Source organism: Equus quagga, chromosome 4 (assembly GCF_021613505.1).
Source record: "Equus quagga isolate Etosha38 chromosome 4, UCLA_HA_Equagga_1.0, whole genome shotgun sequence".
Classification (NCBI taxonomy): Eukaryota; Metazoa; Chordata; class Mammalia; order Perissodactyla; family Equidae; genus Equus; species Equus quagga.
Genome location: NC_060270.1, coordinates 127,715,674 through 127,733,643, shown reverse-complemented (window position 1 = coordinate 127,733,643; position 17,970 = coordinate 127,715,674). Strand labels below are relative to the sequence as shown.

The 17,970-nt window shown below is 43.1% G+C and overlaps 1 protein-coding gene across 1 annotated transcript in view; it reads left to right on the top strand.

Annotated features, from left to right (window-relative positions):
- LOC124238208 (signal transducer and activator of transcription 1-like) overlaps positions 1-17,970 on the top strand; it is a 38,428-nt gene that overhangs the window by 3,499 nt on the left and 16,959 nt on the right. Inside the window, exons 4-12 of the mRNA XM_046658894.1 lie at positions 626-770; positions 2,054-2,152; positions 8,139-8,228; positions 9,430-9,508; positions 10,601-10,692; positions 10,911-11,062; positions 13,389-13,547; positions 14,894-14,986; positions 16,527-16,586. Of these exons, the coding sequence (XP_046514850.1) occupies positions 626-770; positions 2,054-2,152; positions 8,139-8,228; positions 9,430-9,508; positions 10,601-10,692; positions 10,911-11,062; positions 13,389-13,547; positions 14,894-14,986; positions 16,527-16,586 (969 nt within the window). The remainder of the gene's footprint in view (positions 1-625; positions 771-2,053; positions 2,153-8,138; positions 8,229-9,429; positions 9,509-10,600; positions 10,693-10,910; positions 11,063-13,388; positions 13,548-14,893; positions 14,987-16,526; positions 16,587-17,970) is intronic.

Here is a 17,970-nt window from a genome sequence, read left to right as displayed (position 1 = left end):
TTTGTATTCTCTTCTAAAATTTATTCTTTGCTGATTGCAAAAATTTTAAATGTTCTGAAAGTATTTGATGTAGAGAGTGAAGGCCCCTGTTGACTTTTCCCCTCCAGAGATATTTACCATTAAGAGTTCTGTGCACAGTCTTGGAGTTCTAGAATTTTTTCACTTGGAGTTTTTCACTTGGAGTGCTAACGCTATGTGATAGGAATGTTGTACAAACTGCTGCTAAAAGCAATGTCAATTTCAAAAGAAGGAAACAAAACCTAAGAAAACACTTAAAATTATTTTTTTTTTATTTTTTTTTATTTTTTTTTTAAGATTTTATTTTTTCCTTTTTCTCCCCAAAACCCCCCGGTACATAGTTGTATATTCTTCGTTGTGGGTCCTTCTAGTTGTGGCATGTGGGACGCTGCCTCAGCGTGGTTTGATGAGCAGTGCCATGTCCGTGCCCAGGATTCGAACCAACGAAACACTGGACCGCCTGCAGCGGAGCGCGCGAACTTAACCACTCGGCCACGGGGCCAGCCCCTTAAAATTATTTTTTAATAATTTTAATGCAGAATGCAATGTTTATTTTGTCTGTTTAAAAAAGTATCTAAATGAAATGTGTAAATTTCATATGTCCTAGGGAGCATGCCGCCAATGACGTTTCATTTGCCACCATCCGTTTCCATGACCTTCTATCACAGCTGGATGATCAATACAGTCGCTTTTCTTTGGAGAATAATTTTTTGTTGCAGCATAACATAAGGAAAAGCAAACGCAATCTTCAGGTATGACCTTGTCTTTTTGCATTTTAGTTAAAATGTTCCTTTCTTTACATGAGAGAGTTTTTTTCATACAGCAACTACTATTGAGCACATGCTCATTGATATTTAGAAAAGTTTCAGAAACTATAAATGAACTCCCTTTATGTGGCTAATATTTTTTAGCATAAGTAAAAAATCAGTTCATTTTGTAATCACATAAGGAGTTTTCAGGTTTAAGTGTGTCAGCTGTTAGGTGTCAGTAGTTCTGAGAAAAATGTGCTGCTCTAACTTTGTTTTATTAAAAGTTGTTGACATTTAAACCGGAGATAGAGAGTTACATTTTAAGAGCAGTGAGCTGGAGTAATGTGTTGAAGCTCAGAGGAACTTTGCTGATGAGTCCAGTCTGAGTCCTTGGTATACAGTTGAAGAATGAGTCCAGGAAGGCTTGCCGTCCCTGAGGCCCAATAGAGAGGTGGTAAACTGGAACCAGACCTTTTGGAGTTCTCTCCCATGGAGGAGAAAGTCCAGGGGAGTTCCAGGCAGGAGAGAATGTGTTGCAAGGTTTTAGGAGTTCTTCAGAAGTACTCCCAGCCTCCTATGAGCCCAGCTACCATATTTATTTCTCTATGAATGGAAATTTCCTGTTTTAATAGAGGTGAGCACTATGGTTTTTTTGCTTCATACAACACAACCAAACTGTTCAGCTTAGGTAGTTAGAAGCTTTATTTTTTTCCCCTGGTGAATGTATCTGTGATTTTATAATACCAGTGAGTGGGGAGGTCAGATTAACTTTACAGAAATTTGCTCTCCTACAGACTTGGCTTGAATATATCTGTTATAAAGAGCCATGATTGCCAGTCTTTTGCAAACTAGATTTGATGAGGAAATGGAAAAACTGAGAAGAATATCTTTGGTCTAATTCAAAGCATAGACCAACAGATGAATTAATTGAGAAATATCATGGATAATTTTTGTGTCATTTGCATTGTCTTAAGATCCTAACAGAAGATAATTGGGCTCAAGAAGAATAGGAATGAAAGTAAAAATGTTATAGGAACCATGTCTGAAAATACTTGGTTTTTTAATCAAGAAATAATTTAGATACTTGCACTTAGTTGGAAAGTTAAAGCAGTTTTTGTCATAACTTTTGAAAAGTGTATTTTGATTTTACCAAAAATAACTTGTGTAGAATTTAATAAGTTCAAGACAAAGTTTCTTAGTGCATATGAACAAATTCATTTTGATTTACAATATGTAATGGTTTAACCATTTTGAAATTTATTTTTATTTTAACAACCCATATCTAGGATAATTTTCAAGAAGACCCAATACAGATGTCTATGATCATCTGCAGCTGTCTGAAGGAGGAAAGGAAGATCCTGGAAAATGCTCAGAGATTTAATCAGGTATTTTTTTTCTAATCGAACACTAAAGATAATAATAAAATAAAAATTAATTCATTCATCCAGCGAATATTATTGAGGTCCTGTTCAAGGCAGTGGTGAATAGCCCACTAGTTTACTAGCCCCAAGAAGTGGGGAAAATGAGATAGAGAGATTTTATAGACCCAGGCTTTAAGAAAGGAGGCTAATCTAATGCAAGTCCTTCTAGTGAGGGAGAGAGTCCTTTCAGATAGTGATAGTTACTATGGAGATAGTAAAGCAGGATGCTGTGTCAGCAGTAGTGGAGTGTCCAGGGATGAGGTGGTTTCTTTAGATCAGGGTCAGGAAGCTGCTCGGAGGTGCTGGGGCAGGAGGCAGGCAGACAGGTAACCGGCTCTTGCGGCATCCGAGGGAGAGGAGGTGGAAGGGCACGCAGCGAGCTGCGGTCGGTTCAGGTGGGAAGAAGGGACGCATCAGGTTGTGTTTTGGACATGGTACCAGTAGGGCTTATATTGAAGGGTCAGACGTGGAAGTGAGAAATCGAGGATGACTGATTTGTGACATGAGTCACTTGGAGATATTGTTTACTGAGCCGGGGAAGACAGGGAAGCGGCAGGAGTAGGGTTTTTCAGTGTGCAATAGATTTTGGAGAAGAACAGATTGATGGGAAATCAAGAGGTTTGGTTTGAATAGGATTGAGGTACCTGTTAGATATCTCAGACATCCAAACAGCAAACGAGACAGTTGTACTAGTACCAAGATTTTTGATCGTGATTTTACTAATCCTAATACAAACCTCCCTGGCCATCAGGGTTCAGCAGTTTTTTGAAGTCGCCCTGGCATTCATTCCTTTCTTGAGGGATGGGGTGGTGGGAACAACCCAGCAGGCAGACAGTTGTGAAACTACCATGGTATCAGTTGTTCTGGCTGAGACCATTCCAGTATGAGGGGGAGAATGCCAGGGTACCCAGGGGAACATGTGCTATGTGCATTTCAGTGATAACTAACAAGTGAACTGTGAGATGGTGGGAGGGAGAGTGAGAGAGAGAATTTAAGTGGTGGTGGTGAATGCCATTCTCCGTGCACTTTCTGAGCGTTTGCCCCAGTCCTTGTGAATCTGCTGCTTCCCCGGGCATTCAGTTCCTGTCTCCCTGTCACTCTGAAAGCACCTTGCTGAGCTAAGCGTTTCAAGATATTCAGTACATTTGTTCTAAACTCAAGCTGGCTACTTCACCTGTATCCAGCCTGGCGAACAAAGGTGTGTATCAGTGCTGGAGGAGAACCTGGCTGTATTGGCTCCTCTGAGAGAGGTGAGCCTGTCTTCAACATGGCACGAACCTGGGAGATTTTCAGCAGGATATCTTCATTATGTGGGATTTTCGTCTTAACAGTATTATGCAACGGGCCTCTCTGGTACCTCAAATAGACTTGAGAGGATGGCCAAGAGCAGAGACCAGCAGAAGAATGAACTACTCCCTTGGTTACCCAAGCATTTCTCTCACATTTGGCCCCAAGGCCCAGACTCAGCATTGGGAGGCAGAGTAGGTGATTTCTGCTTTCCCAGATCAGCCCCATCACCTGGGTGTGCTTTGGGTCTCGAAGGCTTGTCATCCTTTGACTCTCCCTTAAAAACCTAGGTAACCTGGGGAGAGGTCCATTTTAAGCCTCTCAGCAGACACCTGAGTTATTGGTGAGCACCTTGGAGGAAGTTTAGTTGACTGCCCAGCTGAGAGCAAGAGAAGCAAGGCCTTCTTGGGGTTTGAGGGAAGGCCCTGGATGTCTAGGGGTGTCAGGGAGAGGGAAAAGGCACAGTAGAGCCTCCTCTCCAAAGTTATCTAGCCTACTACTGGCTGGGAAATGTAGGAACATTTCTTTGCCTTTTTCCCCCTTGTTGAAGTACCTACGTTTTAATAATATATCTTCTCTTTACACTGATGTCTGTATGTATGGAGTGATGTTAAGTCTGGTGTTTGCTTCAAAATAACCCAGTTTTGGGGCCAGAGGAGTAGGGAGCGTCCATGAGTTGATAATTGTTGAAACTGTGTGATGGGTGCATGGGGATTGGAGAAATTCAGCAAGTTAAAAACATGCAAAATTCAGAGTCAGTTCAGAGCATTTAGAGAGCTCAGAATTCTTTAGAAATGTAGGGTTAGGAAGGTATTGTTCCCATTACCTTTTTGTTTTAATAGATGAGCTTTTAGAAAATATGTTTAAGAGAATATTATATTATGCATAGATACTTCTTATAAACTGTGATTGTTTTGTCTGCTTCCATTATAGCACACTAAGATTTTTCTCTTTCTTTTTTTTGTGGTGAAAAAGACAAAATTATATATATGGACAAAATTTAAGTCCATAGGGTCCACCACAGGGGGTGGTGATCATTTCCTTCAGATTGGAGGGAAGGACATGAAGTGGATCTAGGCTTCCCTTTGCTGTCCCACTTTCATGGTCCTGAGTGATAATAGTTACCATATGTTGAGTGCTTATGTCTCAGGCCCTGTGCTAAGCACTTTATAAACATTATTTCATTTGAATAAATGCTTTCAAAACTATCATTGAAGGTAGTATTCTTATCCCCATTTTACAGATGAGAAAACCAAGGGTTAGACATCAAGTACTTTGCTCAAGGCCACAGAGCTAATGAGATGTGGAATTTAAACCTAGAATTTTCTGACTCTAAAACCCATTCATTAGAGTTGTCACTTAATCTCTCTTCAGTTTTCGGATCTGTGAGGCGGACTAGGAGGGCATCCTGACCCCCAGTGAGTGGCTCACACAGCCGCGTACTTGGACGGCTGCACATTCACTTGAAGAGAACAGTCTTCCTGAGCGGATTTTCCTTTGGTCTGGGTGTGAGCAACCGAATTCTAATTAAAACTGTCCAAACAAGGTCTCTGGAGGTGCCGATGTGAAATGAGAAAATACGAGTTGCTGACTGCTAAGATCCCTTCCAACTTTTTTTTAAAGATTGGCACCTGAGCTAACAACTGTTGCCAATCTTGTTTTTTTTTTTCTGCTTTTTCTCCCCAAATCTCCCCAGTACATAGTTGTATATATTTTTTTAGTTGTGGTTCCTTCTAGTTGTGACATGTGGCATCAACGTGGCATGACGAGCGGTGCCAAGTCCGTGCCCAGGATCCGAACTAGCGAAACCCTGGGCTGCCAAAGCAGAGCACGTGAACTTAACCACTTGGCCACAGGGCCAGCCTCCGCTTCCAACTTTAATGTTTGATGTTCTTGTGGTTTCACTACTCTTAGTTTGTCAGAAAATTAAAAAGTTAAAGACTCACCCTTGAAGTAGTATCAGAATCGAAAGTGTGAAGAGGTCTTCGTGATATTTTTTAAGTACCTGATGGTAAGGTACCAGCTGGGTAGCCGCTTAACTGATGGGAGTAGTCTAGAGGGATGGAGTGGGGAGTGAGGAAGGAGTAAAAGGATACCAAAGGGCTTTAGAAACGGGCATGGATTACTGCTTAAGTTTGGAGCGGGCAGTTTCTTAGGCTTCTGCCAGTCACCAGATTTTTCCACCAGGCATCTCCCAGTGTGATGGCAGGAAGGGAATGTGGTAGCTGGGAGTGCAGCTGCCTTCTCACAACCGTTATTCTTTATACCTGTTTACTAAGCTAACCCGTGATAGTTTAGGGAGGAGGACCAGGAAGTCAGGATCCACCGGTGGCCTGGGCCCTCTGTCTGGGTGAAGTGTCCCAGCTGTTACCAGAGCCCACAGGATGTGGCGTCCACGTCTAGCTGGCTTAGAAGCAAAGATTTCCCTGCAGAGGCAGGAAGGCTGATGGAGCTGCTCAAGGTGACGGCTCATTCTTAGTGGCCAGAGCAGTCCCATTTGCCACCTAGTGACGTTGGCACCTGGAGATACCTATCATTTTAATCTATTTTGAATACATACTTTATGCAAATATAATTCAGATGCTTTGAACTTCTGCTCTTCTAGAGTGTATAAAATGAAGGAAAACTTCCGAAGTTTTCTGAGAACAAAGAATAACTCGATTACCTAAACCTAATAAAGATAGAACAAAAAAGAAAATATGGATCAATTTCATTTATGAGGATCAATGTAAAAGTTCTAAATGAAATATTAGGGATCAGAATTAAATATTATATTAAGAAAATAATACATTGTGACCAAGTAGGATTTATTCCAGATTACAAGGCTAGATCATGACTGTGATTTATTATATAAATAGGTATAAGGAGAAAAAGCATATGCTTCTCTCCATAGATGCTGGAAAGGTCTGACAAAATCCAACACTCATCTCTGATTAAAAAAAAATTCAATAAAATAGGAATTGATGCATGCCTCCTTAACATATTGAAATATACATCTCTCCGCTCTAGAGACAGTGTCTTACTTAATTCGGGAAACACTAGTATGTCAGAACCATGGCAAGGATGTCCACTATTGCCACTGCGATTTAGCATTATGTTGGTGGTGTTGGCCAATGCAGTTAGACAAGAGAAAACCATTAGAAGCATAAGAATTAAAAACAACATCATGAAGATATTGGCTCTCCCTGAGTTAATTCATGATTTTAATGTGATCCCAATAAACATAGCAGGTTGTTTGCTGGACCTATGAAATTCATATGACAAATAAACACACAAGAATAGCAAGGAAACTTGTGACAAAGTAGAGCAATGAGATACTATATATCCCATATGTATCTCATCCCTAGATATACCATAAACCCTCTGTAATTAAACATTGTTCAGGCATTCAGGCTTATGAAGACAAAGACCAGTGGGAAGGAAGAGAAAATCTAGATGGAAACCCAGATGCACATGGAAAGGTGTATGGTAAAGGCGACAACCCAAAGCACTGGGGAAAATATGAACATTTGTTAAGACAAATTTTCCAATTTCGTAGCCAATTGGACAAAAGTTACAGTTAGACTGATACTTCACAATACACACAAGAATAAACTTCAAATGTATTAGAGATCTAAAAGGTAAAAAAAAGAAAAGGAATCGTGCAAGTGCTAGGGAAAAAATGGATGAACTCCTTTATAATCTGCCACTAGGGAAGGGCTTTCTAATATGAGGGAAAATCCAGGTATAAGAGAAGAAAAAGACTGATAGATTTGGTTATATACAAATGCCCACATAGAATCTCTGCTGTCTAGGGCACTGTGTAAGAAAGGTCGATGGGCACTGTTTTAGCCATGTGGGGGCTTTAAGTCTAAACAGAACTAGCATCTTTCTGGAGTCTAATCTCTTTGAGAACAGGGCCGTCTTGTTTTCCACCCTCCCTCCTGGGCTTAGAACATTGCCTGACCTTGACTTAGTCCCTAGGAAGTCATGCTACATGAGTAAATCATGGAGCGCCTAATGTAATGAACAAGTAGACGCTGTCATGTCTAGGTCTTCTGATTATCAGGGATGAGGACTAAACACCCTCAGTGTGTCTGAGTTGATATTCGTTATTACTTTAAAATAGCAGATATTCACTGAAATTTCTAGTGGCAGTGCCATTCAATTTTGATATGCCTCTGAATCACCTGGGATCGTGTCAAAATGGGGTTTCTGATTCAGTTATCAATTTGGACCTGAGATTCTGCATTTCCAATAAGCTCCCAGGTGGTAAGATGCTCCTGGTCTGGGGACCCAAGTGTGAATCACAAGGCTTTAAGACACGTAACTACAGGCTTAATAAGAATAATCTTGTCTACAGAATTTCAGAAACCTTGAAATAAATTTGTTACGTGAAATGGTGCGACTGTATGAATTAATGGAAAATTTCAGAAATACTGTTTATTTTAGGCATGAACTGAGTCTAATCTTTCTGTAGCCTTGTGAACAGTTAGCCAGTGTTTTCCAGGGCCTTGGGAACTGAGCTGTTTCTTGTCGACACTCGTGTGAGAAGCCTGTTGGAAGTTGGGAAAGGTCTGGGAAGTAGGTGGGGCACGGGGTGTGGCCTAGACTTTGAAGCATAAGCAGCGGGTAAATGTGCCAGAGGAAGTGATGGCTGGTAACCACGTACCTCCCATTGCAGGCTCAGTCGGGGAATATTCAGAGCACTGTGATGTTAGACAAACAGAAGGAGCTTGACAGCAGAGTCAGAAATGTGAAGGACAAGGTTATGGTGAGTATTGAGTAAATGTATCCATTTATTCTGTAGCTTTTTCTAGGAAAAAAAAAAGTTTCAATTGCTGTAGTGTAACCATAGTAACTGGTTTCAGTCCTTTAAGATGTTGAGAAGGAAAGTTTTGCTGAAATTGCAAATGGTAAATAAACAAATTGGCAAAACCAATGAGCCGAAAGCCTTTTATGGCCCCTGTTATTACTTCTGAACACTGAGCTTATCTTTTCTTCCTTGCAATATCATGCAAATAAATTAGATCTTACTGCTCTGAATAGCCCTTTATGTCTCCGCCTCTCCGATTGGGGTGTTGCTGGGGCTATACAGAGCCCCAGGTAAAAGTGGCCCAACTTCCTCATGCACCTGCTTTGTTCTCAGAATTGGAAGGGGAAGAAAAACATTGCATTGGAAGAACTTCTGATACATTTCAGATTAAATAAAACATCCACGACAATTTATGGAAGCAGAGGGCTGCCTCAGCGCCCTCGGAGCATGCGTTCACTCCCCTCCACTGTTAGAGTTCTTTGGGGGAAAGGACCAGGCCTGTGTCTGTGGAAAAGGCCCTCCAGCTGCGGGTGCCATCTCCCGTGGGTCTCTGGGTCACACCAGCAGGGCCTTGACTTTGCGCTTCAGACAGCATCGTTCCAAACTCCAGATTCTTTGGAGCAACTTTATTCTGTAGCCTCCTAGGGAAACACTTCATTAAAGTAGAATTCAAATGGCCCAATCTGGAAATAGCCATATATTTTCTTTTTTCTTTTTGAGGAAGATTAGCCCTGAGCTAACTGCTGCCAATCCTCTTTTTTTGCTGAGGAAGACTGGCCCTGAGCTAACATCCATGCCCATCTTCCTCTACTTTATATGTGGGATGCCTACCACAGCATGGCTTGCCAAGCAGTCCCATGTCCGCACCCGGGATCCAAACTGGCGAACACTGGGCTGCCAAAGCAGAACGTGCAAACTTAACCGCTCCGCCACCAGGCCAGCCCTGCCATATATTTTCTTTTCTAAAAAAAGTTATTATACACTTACTAATGAAATAGAAATTATTTCATGTATGTGATTAGAATTTTGCAAGTCTGATCCGTCTTTGAGGGAGCAGGATGGTTTCCATAATTTTCTCAGTCCTGTAATAGCAATAATCTGTTTCCTAAAGTCTTTGAAAGCTAATCAGTGGAAAACCTGTGTATGTCTTTATTTGTAGTGTATAGAGCAGGAAATCAAGACCCTCGAAGATTTACAAGATGAATATGACTTTAAATGCAAAACCTCGCAGAACAGAGGTAAGAGTTCACATTGGAAGCAGTGTCCATTGGCTGTAATTTTTTTATGTCTACACTAGATAACGAAGGCGAGAACTCCTTCATATTTGCCAAATATTTTATGACTCTTAATTGCTGGTCTTGGCCTCTTGATGACTCAGGGCGGGGTTTCTTAACCTCAGTACTGTTGACATTTGGGGCTGAATAATTCTTTGTTGTGGGGGCTGTCCTGTGCGCTGGAGGATGTTTCGCAGCATCCTGACTTCTACCCACCAGATGGCAGTAGAACCGACCCCTAATCCCCAGTGGGGAAAACCAAAACTGTCTCCACATGTTGCCAAGTGTTCCCTGGGGGGAAACATGCCCCCAGCTTGCTAACCACTGGTCCTGTGTTGTTCGGTTACTCCTTGTGCCTAGCCCACTGATGACAGGGACCGATGGGTCTGTGGAGCAGCCTTGCCCTAACACCTAAAGCTCCTTCACGCGTTCCAGTTCCATGTGTATGCTCCACGGAGAAGTTCAGCATTTTGCTCATGGTTTCAAGCAGTTTCACTCTTTTGTTCTTGTTGCTTGTGTTTAATGACAACAGGACATCAACTGGAAATAACCCAAAAGCGTGCGTTGTGTAGAGCATGTAGGGTTCGGCTGTAGCCTAACAATCAACTGGGGGAAACCATGGTTAATATGGAGGCGCCACTAGTGTAACTTGAGTAAAAGCATGGGAGGAAGGAACCTCACCTACCGTTGTTTCCTAATCATCTGCTCTCTTTCAAAGCTGCGGAAATGCTTTGTGGAAACTTTTTATCTGAGATTTTGAATTTCATCACTTATGTTCATATAGGTAATATTCTGACAGTGACTCAAGAGCCAGACAGTAATGTTTCCAATTTATTTGGGTCATTGAAAACAAGTCCTTTTTTTCACTGTCTCCAGTTTTTGTACTTAGGACATTTTTTCTTGTTTTGTTGAATAAAGATCAAAGAATACCAAACTTTGACCTATTACCAGATAGCATTTGGATCATATTTCTCCTAAAGGTATGTGGGTGTTGGCTTTAGTCGGTTTTGTCTTCTTTTACATTTATGTTTATCTGCTGTCTCTCCCAATTCGCAGAGCATGAAGCCAATGGTGTGGCGAAGAATGATCAGAAACAAGAACAGATGTTGCTCCAGAAGATGTATTTAATGCTTGACAATAAGAGAAAGGTAGTGATCCACACTCCAGAATAACATGTTGCTTTTGTCACAGACTGTGAATAATGGACTTGAAGTTTAGAATAGAGGAAAAATTATTTTGCTTTAACCACTTGGCTTAGAGCCCCAGTGGAGATGAAAGGATATTTGCTTTGCTTTAAAATAACATCTTTAAAAATTTAGTGATTAAAGATGAGTTTATTTCACTTTGTTTCTTCCTCTCCCTTTAGGAAGTAGTTCACAAAATAATAGAGTTGTTGAATGTCACTGAACTTACCCAGAAAGCCCTGATTAACGATGAGCTGGTGGAGTGGAAGCGGAGACAGCAGAGTGCCTGCATCGGGGGACCCCCGAACGCCTGCCTCGATCAGCTGCAGAACTGGTACGATTCTCCAAAGTGGGAAATTGGCTGCTGATTGGCTAATCATATACGCTTATAAAGTGCACGTTTGAGCCGTGTACGTTGGAGGGACCCTGTCAAAAGTTTGGTTTAGAGTCTAATGTAGTCCAGCTTCTTCTTGCCCTGGAAACACTTGCCTAAACAGCGCAACAGTGTTCATGTCTGTAGCCGCACTCAGCCACGCTCTGCTTGGTTCGGAGCATTCCTCTCCCTGCTATCCATGTACACTGGCTTGCGTCAGTTGGCTGTGCCAGAACACCAGTAACATGGTTGTCACATATACATTTAACAACTTGAGTCCTGATGTTTTATTAGAAACAAAATAGCTTGAGGCATTGTCCAGGCTTCTGTGAGATAATAGTTTGTCATGGGCCATTCATTCAGTCATCCATCCAGTAAATATTTATTAAATGCTGTATGCCAGGCACTGGGCTAGGACCTGGGGACACAAGGATGAGTGGTTCTTGGTCCTTGCCAGTAAGGAGCTCTCAGTGTGGAGGCAGGAGACAGATGGGGTAATGATTCTGTGCAGTAGCATGTTGCCAGCGCTCTGACAAAGGTCCGTCCAGAGTTCTGTGATGGACAAAGGAAAGAGTCACCAGGAAAGCTTTCTGAGAGGAGGTGGTCTTGCACTGACCCTGGAGAGTGAAGGGGAGCGCTTTGAGTAGACTGGGGGAGGAGAGCAGCATGGACAGAGCAGAGAGGAGGAAAGGCTGGCTCGTGCAGTACCTGCTGCCGCACGTTGGCTGGCTGGAGAGGGGCTTGCCAGAGGGCAGGAAGAGAGCTGAGCAGGCGAGAGGCTGGAGCCTGATCCTGGAGGTTCTCATACTGTGCTGGCAGCAGGACTCTGTCCAGTGGGTACTGGTGAGCCAAGCAGCCTTTTTATTTAAGTGGAGGTTCATTTCTCTGATTTTTGATTTAGGAACGTCACTCTGGCAGCGATTTGCAGGATAGAAGAGAGACAGAAAGGCCAGTTGGGCTACTGTGAGGATATTAGTGTAGTGCAGGGGAGGGCCGACAGAACAGAGGGGATGGAAGAAGTGGCAGCAGAGTGCATTTGAGGTGGGATGGTGGCCTGGAACAGTTCCCAAGGGCCCGAGGACCCGAGATCTCATGAGATTATTTTCTGAACCACTATTTTTAAAAAAGATTCAGTTAGTCTTCAGCATTTATTTTTATTCTGTGAATTGCCTGTCCATATCCCAAATTTCTTAGTGGTTAGAACAGAGCTTCCCAGCCCAGTTGTGCCCCTGTGCGCGTTGAGAATCACTGATCCCTGAGCCCTCCAGGTGCCCAGGGAGGACCCTGGCTGTCTGGGGCCCCCTACTGGTTGCTTCAGGTCACAGCAGATGCCCTCCAGCATCCCCCACTGTGCTGTACAGGTTGTCGTTTTCTCCTGTGCCAGTGCTTGAACAAAGTTGGGAAGCCCTGGGTTCGAATCCCCGCAGAAACTGCCCACTCACCATTATCCTGTCTTTTCATTTCATGCCAAGGGCCACCCTTTCAATGCTTTGAACTAGATTCCCGGAATGAAACCACAAAGTGAAGGAGATGTTTTTCATTGGAGAGAAGATTTTCTTCTGTCCTTACTCCAGGCAAATAAAACGCCATAGCCGCAGCCTGGCTTGGCTCAGAGGCCTCATCACTATTGGCAGTTTACTGTCAGGAAGAAGGAACTTTGAGAGCAGTTGCTAGGTTTCCTCCTCGGTTTATATTTTGAGGGTCCAGATTGAGCATATTGCCTTCTCCTTTCAGTTCAGTGAAGCAATGATCTTTGCTCCCTCCTCTCCCGCTGACGTCTAGCATCGCCTCCCTGTGTAGCTTCCATAGCTTCCGGGCTGTGCTCTCCTGCTCCCCTCTGCACAGCATCACTGTCCTAGTATAAAACCTGCAAGGGCTGCCCACTGCCTCCTGCATCACCTCTGGCAGCGTCTGCCTTGCCCTCTCCCCTGCCGCTGCCTCCTCTTTGCCCTGTTCCTTTAAATCCCAGTTACCTTAAAGGTCAGTTGGAGTCTCAGAGTCCCTAGAAGTCTCGGCCCCACCCAGCTTTCCCAGGGGTCTCTCAGTGGTAGCAGAGGTTTTTGACCCCTGGCTGTAATCTTTCAGCACGTGTTAGTTTTCTCTCCTCAAATAAGAGCTTCTTAATGCCGAGACAGCCTTGTTCTCTCTTTTTCCCTGCCGTGCAGAATGCAGCACGCAGGTACGACATGTGTTGCCTGTAAAAACCACTTGTTTTCTGTGATTCCCTTTAATCCAGGCTGCTTGGGACTGTTTCTGATTGAGACCCCTGTGTCTTGTGCCTTCCCAGGTTCACCATAGTCGCGGAGAGTCTGCAGCAGGTTCGTCAGCAGCTTAAAAAGCTTGAGGAACTGGAGCAGAAGTACACCTACGAACACGACCCTATCACGAAAAACAAGCAAGGGCTCTGGGACCGCACCTTCAGCCTCTTCCAGCAGCTCATTCAGAAGTAACTTGAGGGAGATTTATTTGCACCTTCTGTGATTCTTTTACCCAGAGGAAAATTTACAGTAACTCTGATAATTTAGAAGGGTTTAATAGGTTATATACATTTTTTTATGGCAGTCGGGAACCGAATTCCTTGCTCATGCCAACGGCCCTTTGTTCTTGTGACCACCGAGGCTGGTAACTAGTAACTCTTTGCTCCTCCTCCTTGCCCCGTGGCCAGTCTGTGTCGAGCCATGTTGCATCTCACTTCATACTTGTCCTCTCCTTCCCTCTTCCTTGGCCAAATCCCGTTTCAGGCTCTCAGATCCCCTGCTGAACTCCAACTCCCAGGTGGCCGCTTCTCTGCGTCTTCTTTCCTGGTGCCTGTGACCGGGTCTGTCCCAGAGCAGACTTCCAGTCTGGTTCTTTGTCACCTGCTGATCCAAGTGGAGCCCCTCGGCAGGATACTCATGTCCCCTCTCCACTGCCTGGCCCCAGCTGGCCACTCCGTTTCCAGTCCGCACATGCCCCATTTCCAGGCGGACTTGACCTGGTGCTGTTTCCTAGGCCCACCCTATGCACTTACTTCTCCATGCCTCTCCTAATGGGATGCCCTCCACCTCCAAGCCGCCTTTTTCACCTTTTTGTACCTATCTTTCAAAATTGTCTTATCCTGAAAGTTTCAGCTTATATTTCATCAGGAAATCTTCCCAGAGTTCCCAAACAGACATCTCTGTTCCAGATCTGCACTCTTTATTCCAGTTCATTCTTTATTCTGCTCCCGCTCTGGTATTTCTGTGATCTTTGTTGTAAATTGGAAGGTCCTGGAAGACAAGAGACATTCCTTTGTCATGTTCTTCCCCACCAGGGACTTGCGCAGTGCCTTGCCCATGGTAGGTGTTCCACATACGCTCAGTAGATAAATAAATGGCACGAAGTAGAAGAGTAGAGTTCATATTGTGGGGTTTTTTAATGCTAACTTGGCATAAAAAGTTTGTGGTTCCCTATGATTAATGTCCAAACAGCAATGCCTAGATTTTACATTTCGAAATAATCAAGGACATTTACTTGGGTTTTGGAAGGCGACTTTGATTCTTAGTGCAGGTTTGTAAATGAGTATAATTCCATTCAGGGTTTTCTTTGTTGAAGAGTGTCACAGGTCATTGTAATTACTCTGATTTTGTTGAGTACAAATTAGATTTGGGAATTTCTTTACTGACTAACTAGAAAACCTCACTTTATTCATACAACTTGTTAGAATCTTTTTAGCTTGTGCTCTCTAAGCCCCTTTCCTCTTTAGGGAAAATAAGTTTTTACTGCCTCAGCCTTAATGGAAATGCTAATTTGCACTTTGCTCGGAATTTACAGCTCATTTGTGGTGGAAAGACAGCCTTGTATGCCAACGCATCCTCAGAGGCCACTGGTCTTGAAGACTGGGGTGCAGTTCACGGTGAAGTTGAGGTAATAAAGTTAAGGCGCACCCCGCCCCCCGTGCTGTCTGTCACCCAGTTTGCTCTCCTAATTTCCTTCACGGCACTGTCATGTAGGGTGCTTTAGAGGAAGTAATTTTGCAGTAGGTATTTTAATAGGAATTTTTACTTAGAATATCTGAATCTGTCTTTTCTATTCAAACTAGAAATATAACAGATATATATGTATATATACACACACCTGATTTTTTTTTCCAGTTGTAAGTGTAATGCACGTTCTCTGTAAAAAGGAATTCACAATTGCAGAACTGCATAGAGAGTAGAAGTTCCCAGCAGCCTCCTCCCCTCCTGAGCATAAGCTTGTAACCTGAGCTTTCTGTGTCCCCGAAACCATGTGCCGTGTGGGTGAGTGTGGACTTAGGATGCGGACATTTTTCTGGTGAGTGGGTTCATAGCTTTCATCAGGTTTTTAAAGTTGTCCATGGTCTAAATGTCTGTAGACCACCATGGTAAACACCCTAGTATCAGTCTTTCCAGAATTTTGTCCATGTCTGTACAAATATATAAATAAATACATTTGTGTGTATATATATATATATATATATGTTTTTTTCACATGACTCACACATATGCATAAATATATTTGACATATAATATTTCATTTTTAAAAACTAGAGTTCTGCTATGTATGTTGTTTGGCAGCCTATTTTTCTCCTTGATAATAAAATTAAAGAAATGTTTCCATATGAGAACATATGGCTTTCCTATCTTCTGTTGACTAGCTACATTCATTTAGCTGTTCCTCTCCTGAGGAGCAGCTAGCCTTGCCTTGAGAGTTGACCCTAGTCCTATTTTTGGGCTGCTGCTGAGTGGGGTCCCTGGGTGCTGCTTCTTGGCTGCCAGTGTTACACTCAAGCACCCATGGGGTCCTGGAACTCACCACAGGGAGGCGCACTAGAAATCTAATCCCAACCACCTGCTCCACTGGCAAAGCCAACTCTGAGAGGCTTCTTCCCAGGGTCTCCAGTTCCTCAGAGCAGAGGCACGCCTGAGTCTCAGCCCAGCGCTCCTTTGGGCCATCTTTCCACACTGCCCTGGAATGATTATAGATGGGACCGTCATTTTCCTAATTATGGGTGCTAGTTTTTGTTTTCTCCCAAAAGAACAAAAATTAGGTACAAGTTTTAGTAAAAAGTAATGTTTGCTATGTCTCATCCATATAATTGGCCAAAATAGAAATTTTGATAAAACCCAGTGTTGGTGAGGCTGTATAGGGAAGCAGGTACCCTCATTAATGTTTGGTGGGAATGTAAAATCAATGCTGCTGTCGGTCAGAATTTAGTATTCCAGTTTTGTCCTGGCCAAGAATTTCCACAGCCAAGAATTTGTCCTACAAATACACTTAAAAAAAAATCCAAGTAGATATACAAGGATGTCACTTCCATTGTTTATGATAACCAAAAACTAGAGGGGGCAGGGGTTATTGAATTGTTTGGTAGAGAATTGGCATAATAAATAAATTGTAACAGATAATTTTCTAAAGTAATAATGACTTTCATTTTTCTTTCCAGACTGTTGGTGAAATTGCAAGAGCTGAATTATAATCTGAAAGTCAAAGTCTTATTTGATAAGTAAGATATCTTTAATATTATCTAAGATACATTTACTGTTGAAATGTTGGTTTTTGTTAACCAAACACAGACTGATGCACCAGGGCCAGTTGTAAGTGATCCGAGCTAATTTAATGCATTAGCTTCTGTTCTGGATGGTGGGAATGTCCCCTAGAGCTGGTATCAACGTGCCTGTGCCTTTTTAGACTCTAAAGGAACAAAAGAGTGAGTGTATCTTATGCATACGAGCTTGTAGTGGTCAAATCTTGGAGCAGCTGGACATGGCACACCATCCCTCCTCCTAGGCCAGACCCAGGGGAAGGGCCCTGATCACACACAAGGCTGAATATTCTTCAGGCTGCCCTGATTCTACAGCCAGTTGTGGGGTTGTTTCTGGAGTGAAGTTGACAGCATTTTAGGGGGTGTGTGTGGAGCCTGCTGGATTCACCCTTATCTCTTCTGGGCAGTAGGGACCTAGGAGCGGGCAGGGTCTCTCAGGAGGGTTCAATGGAGCAGGCCCAGCCCATTTTGCCCTTTGACCCTGGACTTGGACTAGCACTGATCTAGCCACTTACATTAAGGGACAGGATGACGCCCCACCACCTCCGTGCTTGATATATTTAATGCTTTTTTTTGGGTGTGTAACATACTTGTTTAGCTAGTTTCACAACCATTTATGATAATCCAAGTCAGTTTCCTCTGGCTTTTTGTCTCTCTCTACTCCTGTAACTATCCTTCCTTGTAGCACTGTCTCTGCCTTTGTCTTTCCTGACATCGTCTTTGGTTTCTCTCTGTGTATAAGTTAGGTTTTGCTATGTAACAAATTGCGCCAAAACTTAGTGGCTTAGAACTCAAAAACTTATTATTTCCCATATTCTGTGGGCTGTAGGTGGTCCTTCTGGTCTGTGCTAGTTGGTGCTCAGTGGTCTAGTGTGGCCTCATTACATGTCTGAGGTCTCGGCTAAGATAACTGGGCCCTTCTCCTTGGGGTTCTCAAAGAGGCTAGCCTGGGCTTTTTCACATGGGGACAGCATTCCAAGTGGGTGTGATTGTAGCCTGCCAGGCCTTGTGCAGCATCACTCCCATCCATCCTGTTGGTAAGAGCAAGTCAAAGTCACCTGAGATTTAAGGGACAGGGAAGTACATTCTGTCTCTTGAAGGGAAGAGCCGCAAAGATTTTGTGGCCGTTGCCATTTACCACAGTCCGCTTTTTTCAGTCTCTCTTTTACTTTGTTCTTGCTTTTCTGTCTGTTCCAGCTCTGAGTTTTCTTCTTAGCTTTGACAAGGCAGCTTTGTATCGCACTGTTCCTTTTATTTTAAATTCTTATTTTTCAAACAGGAAAATTGATCACTGTTGTAGCTGATGGTGATTGTCATTCATAAAAACATTGAACATCTAGTTGAG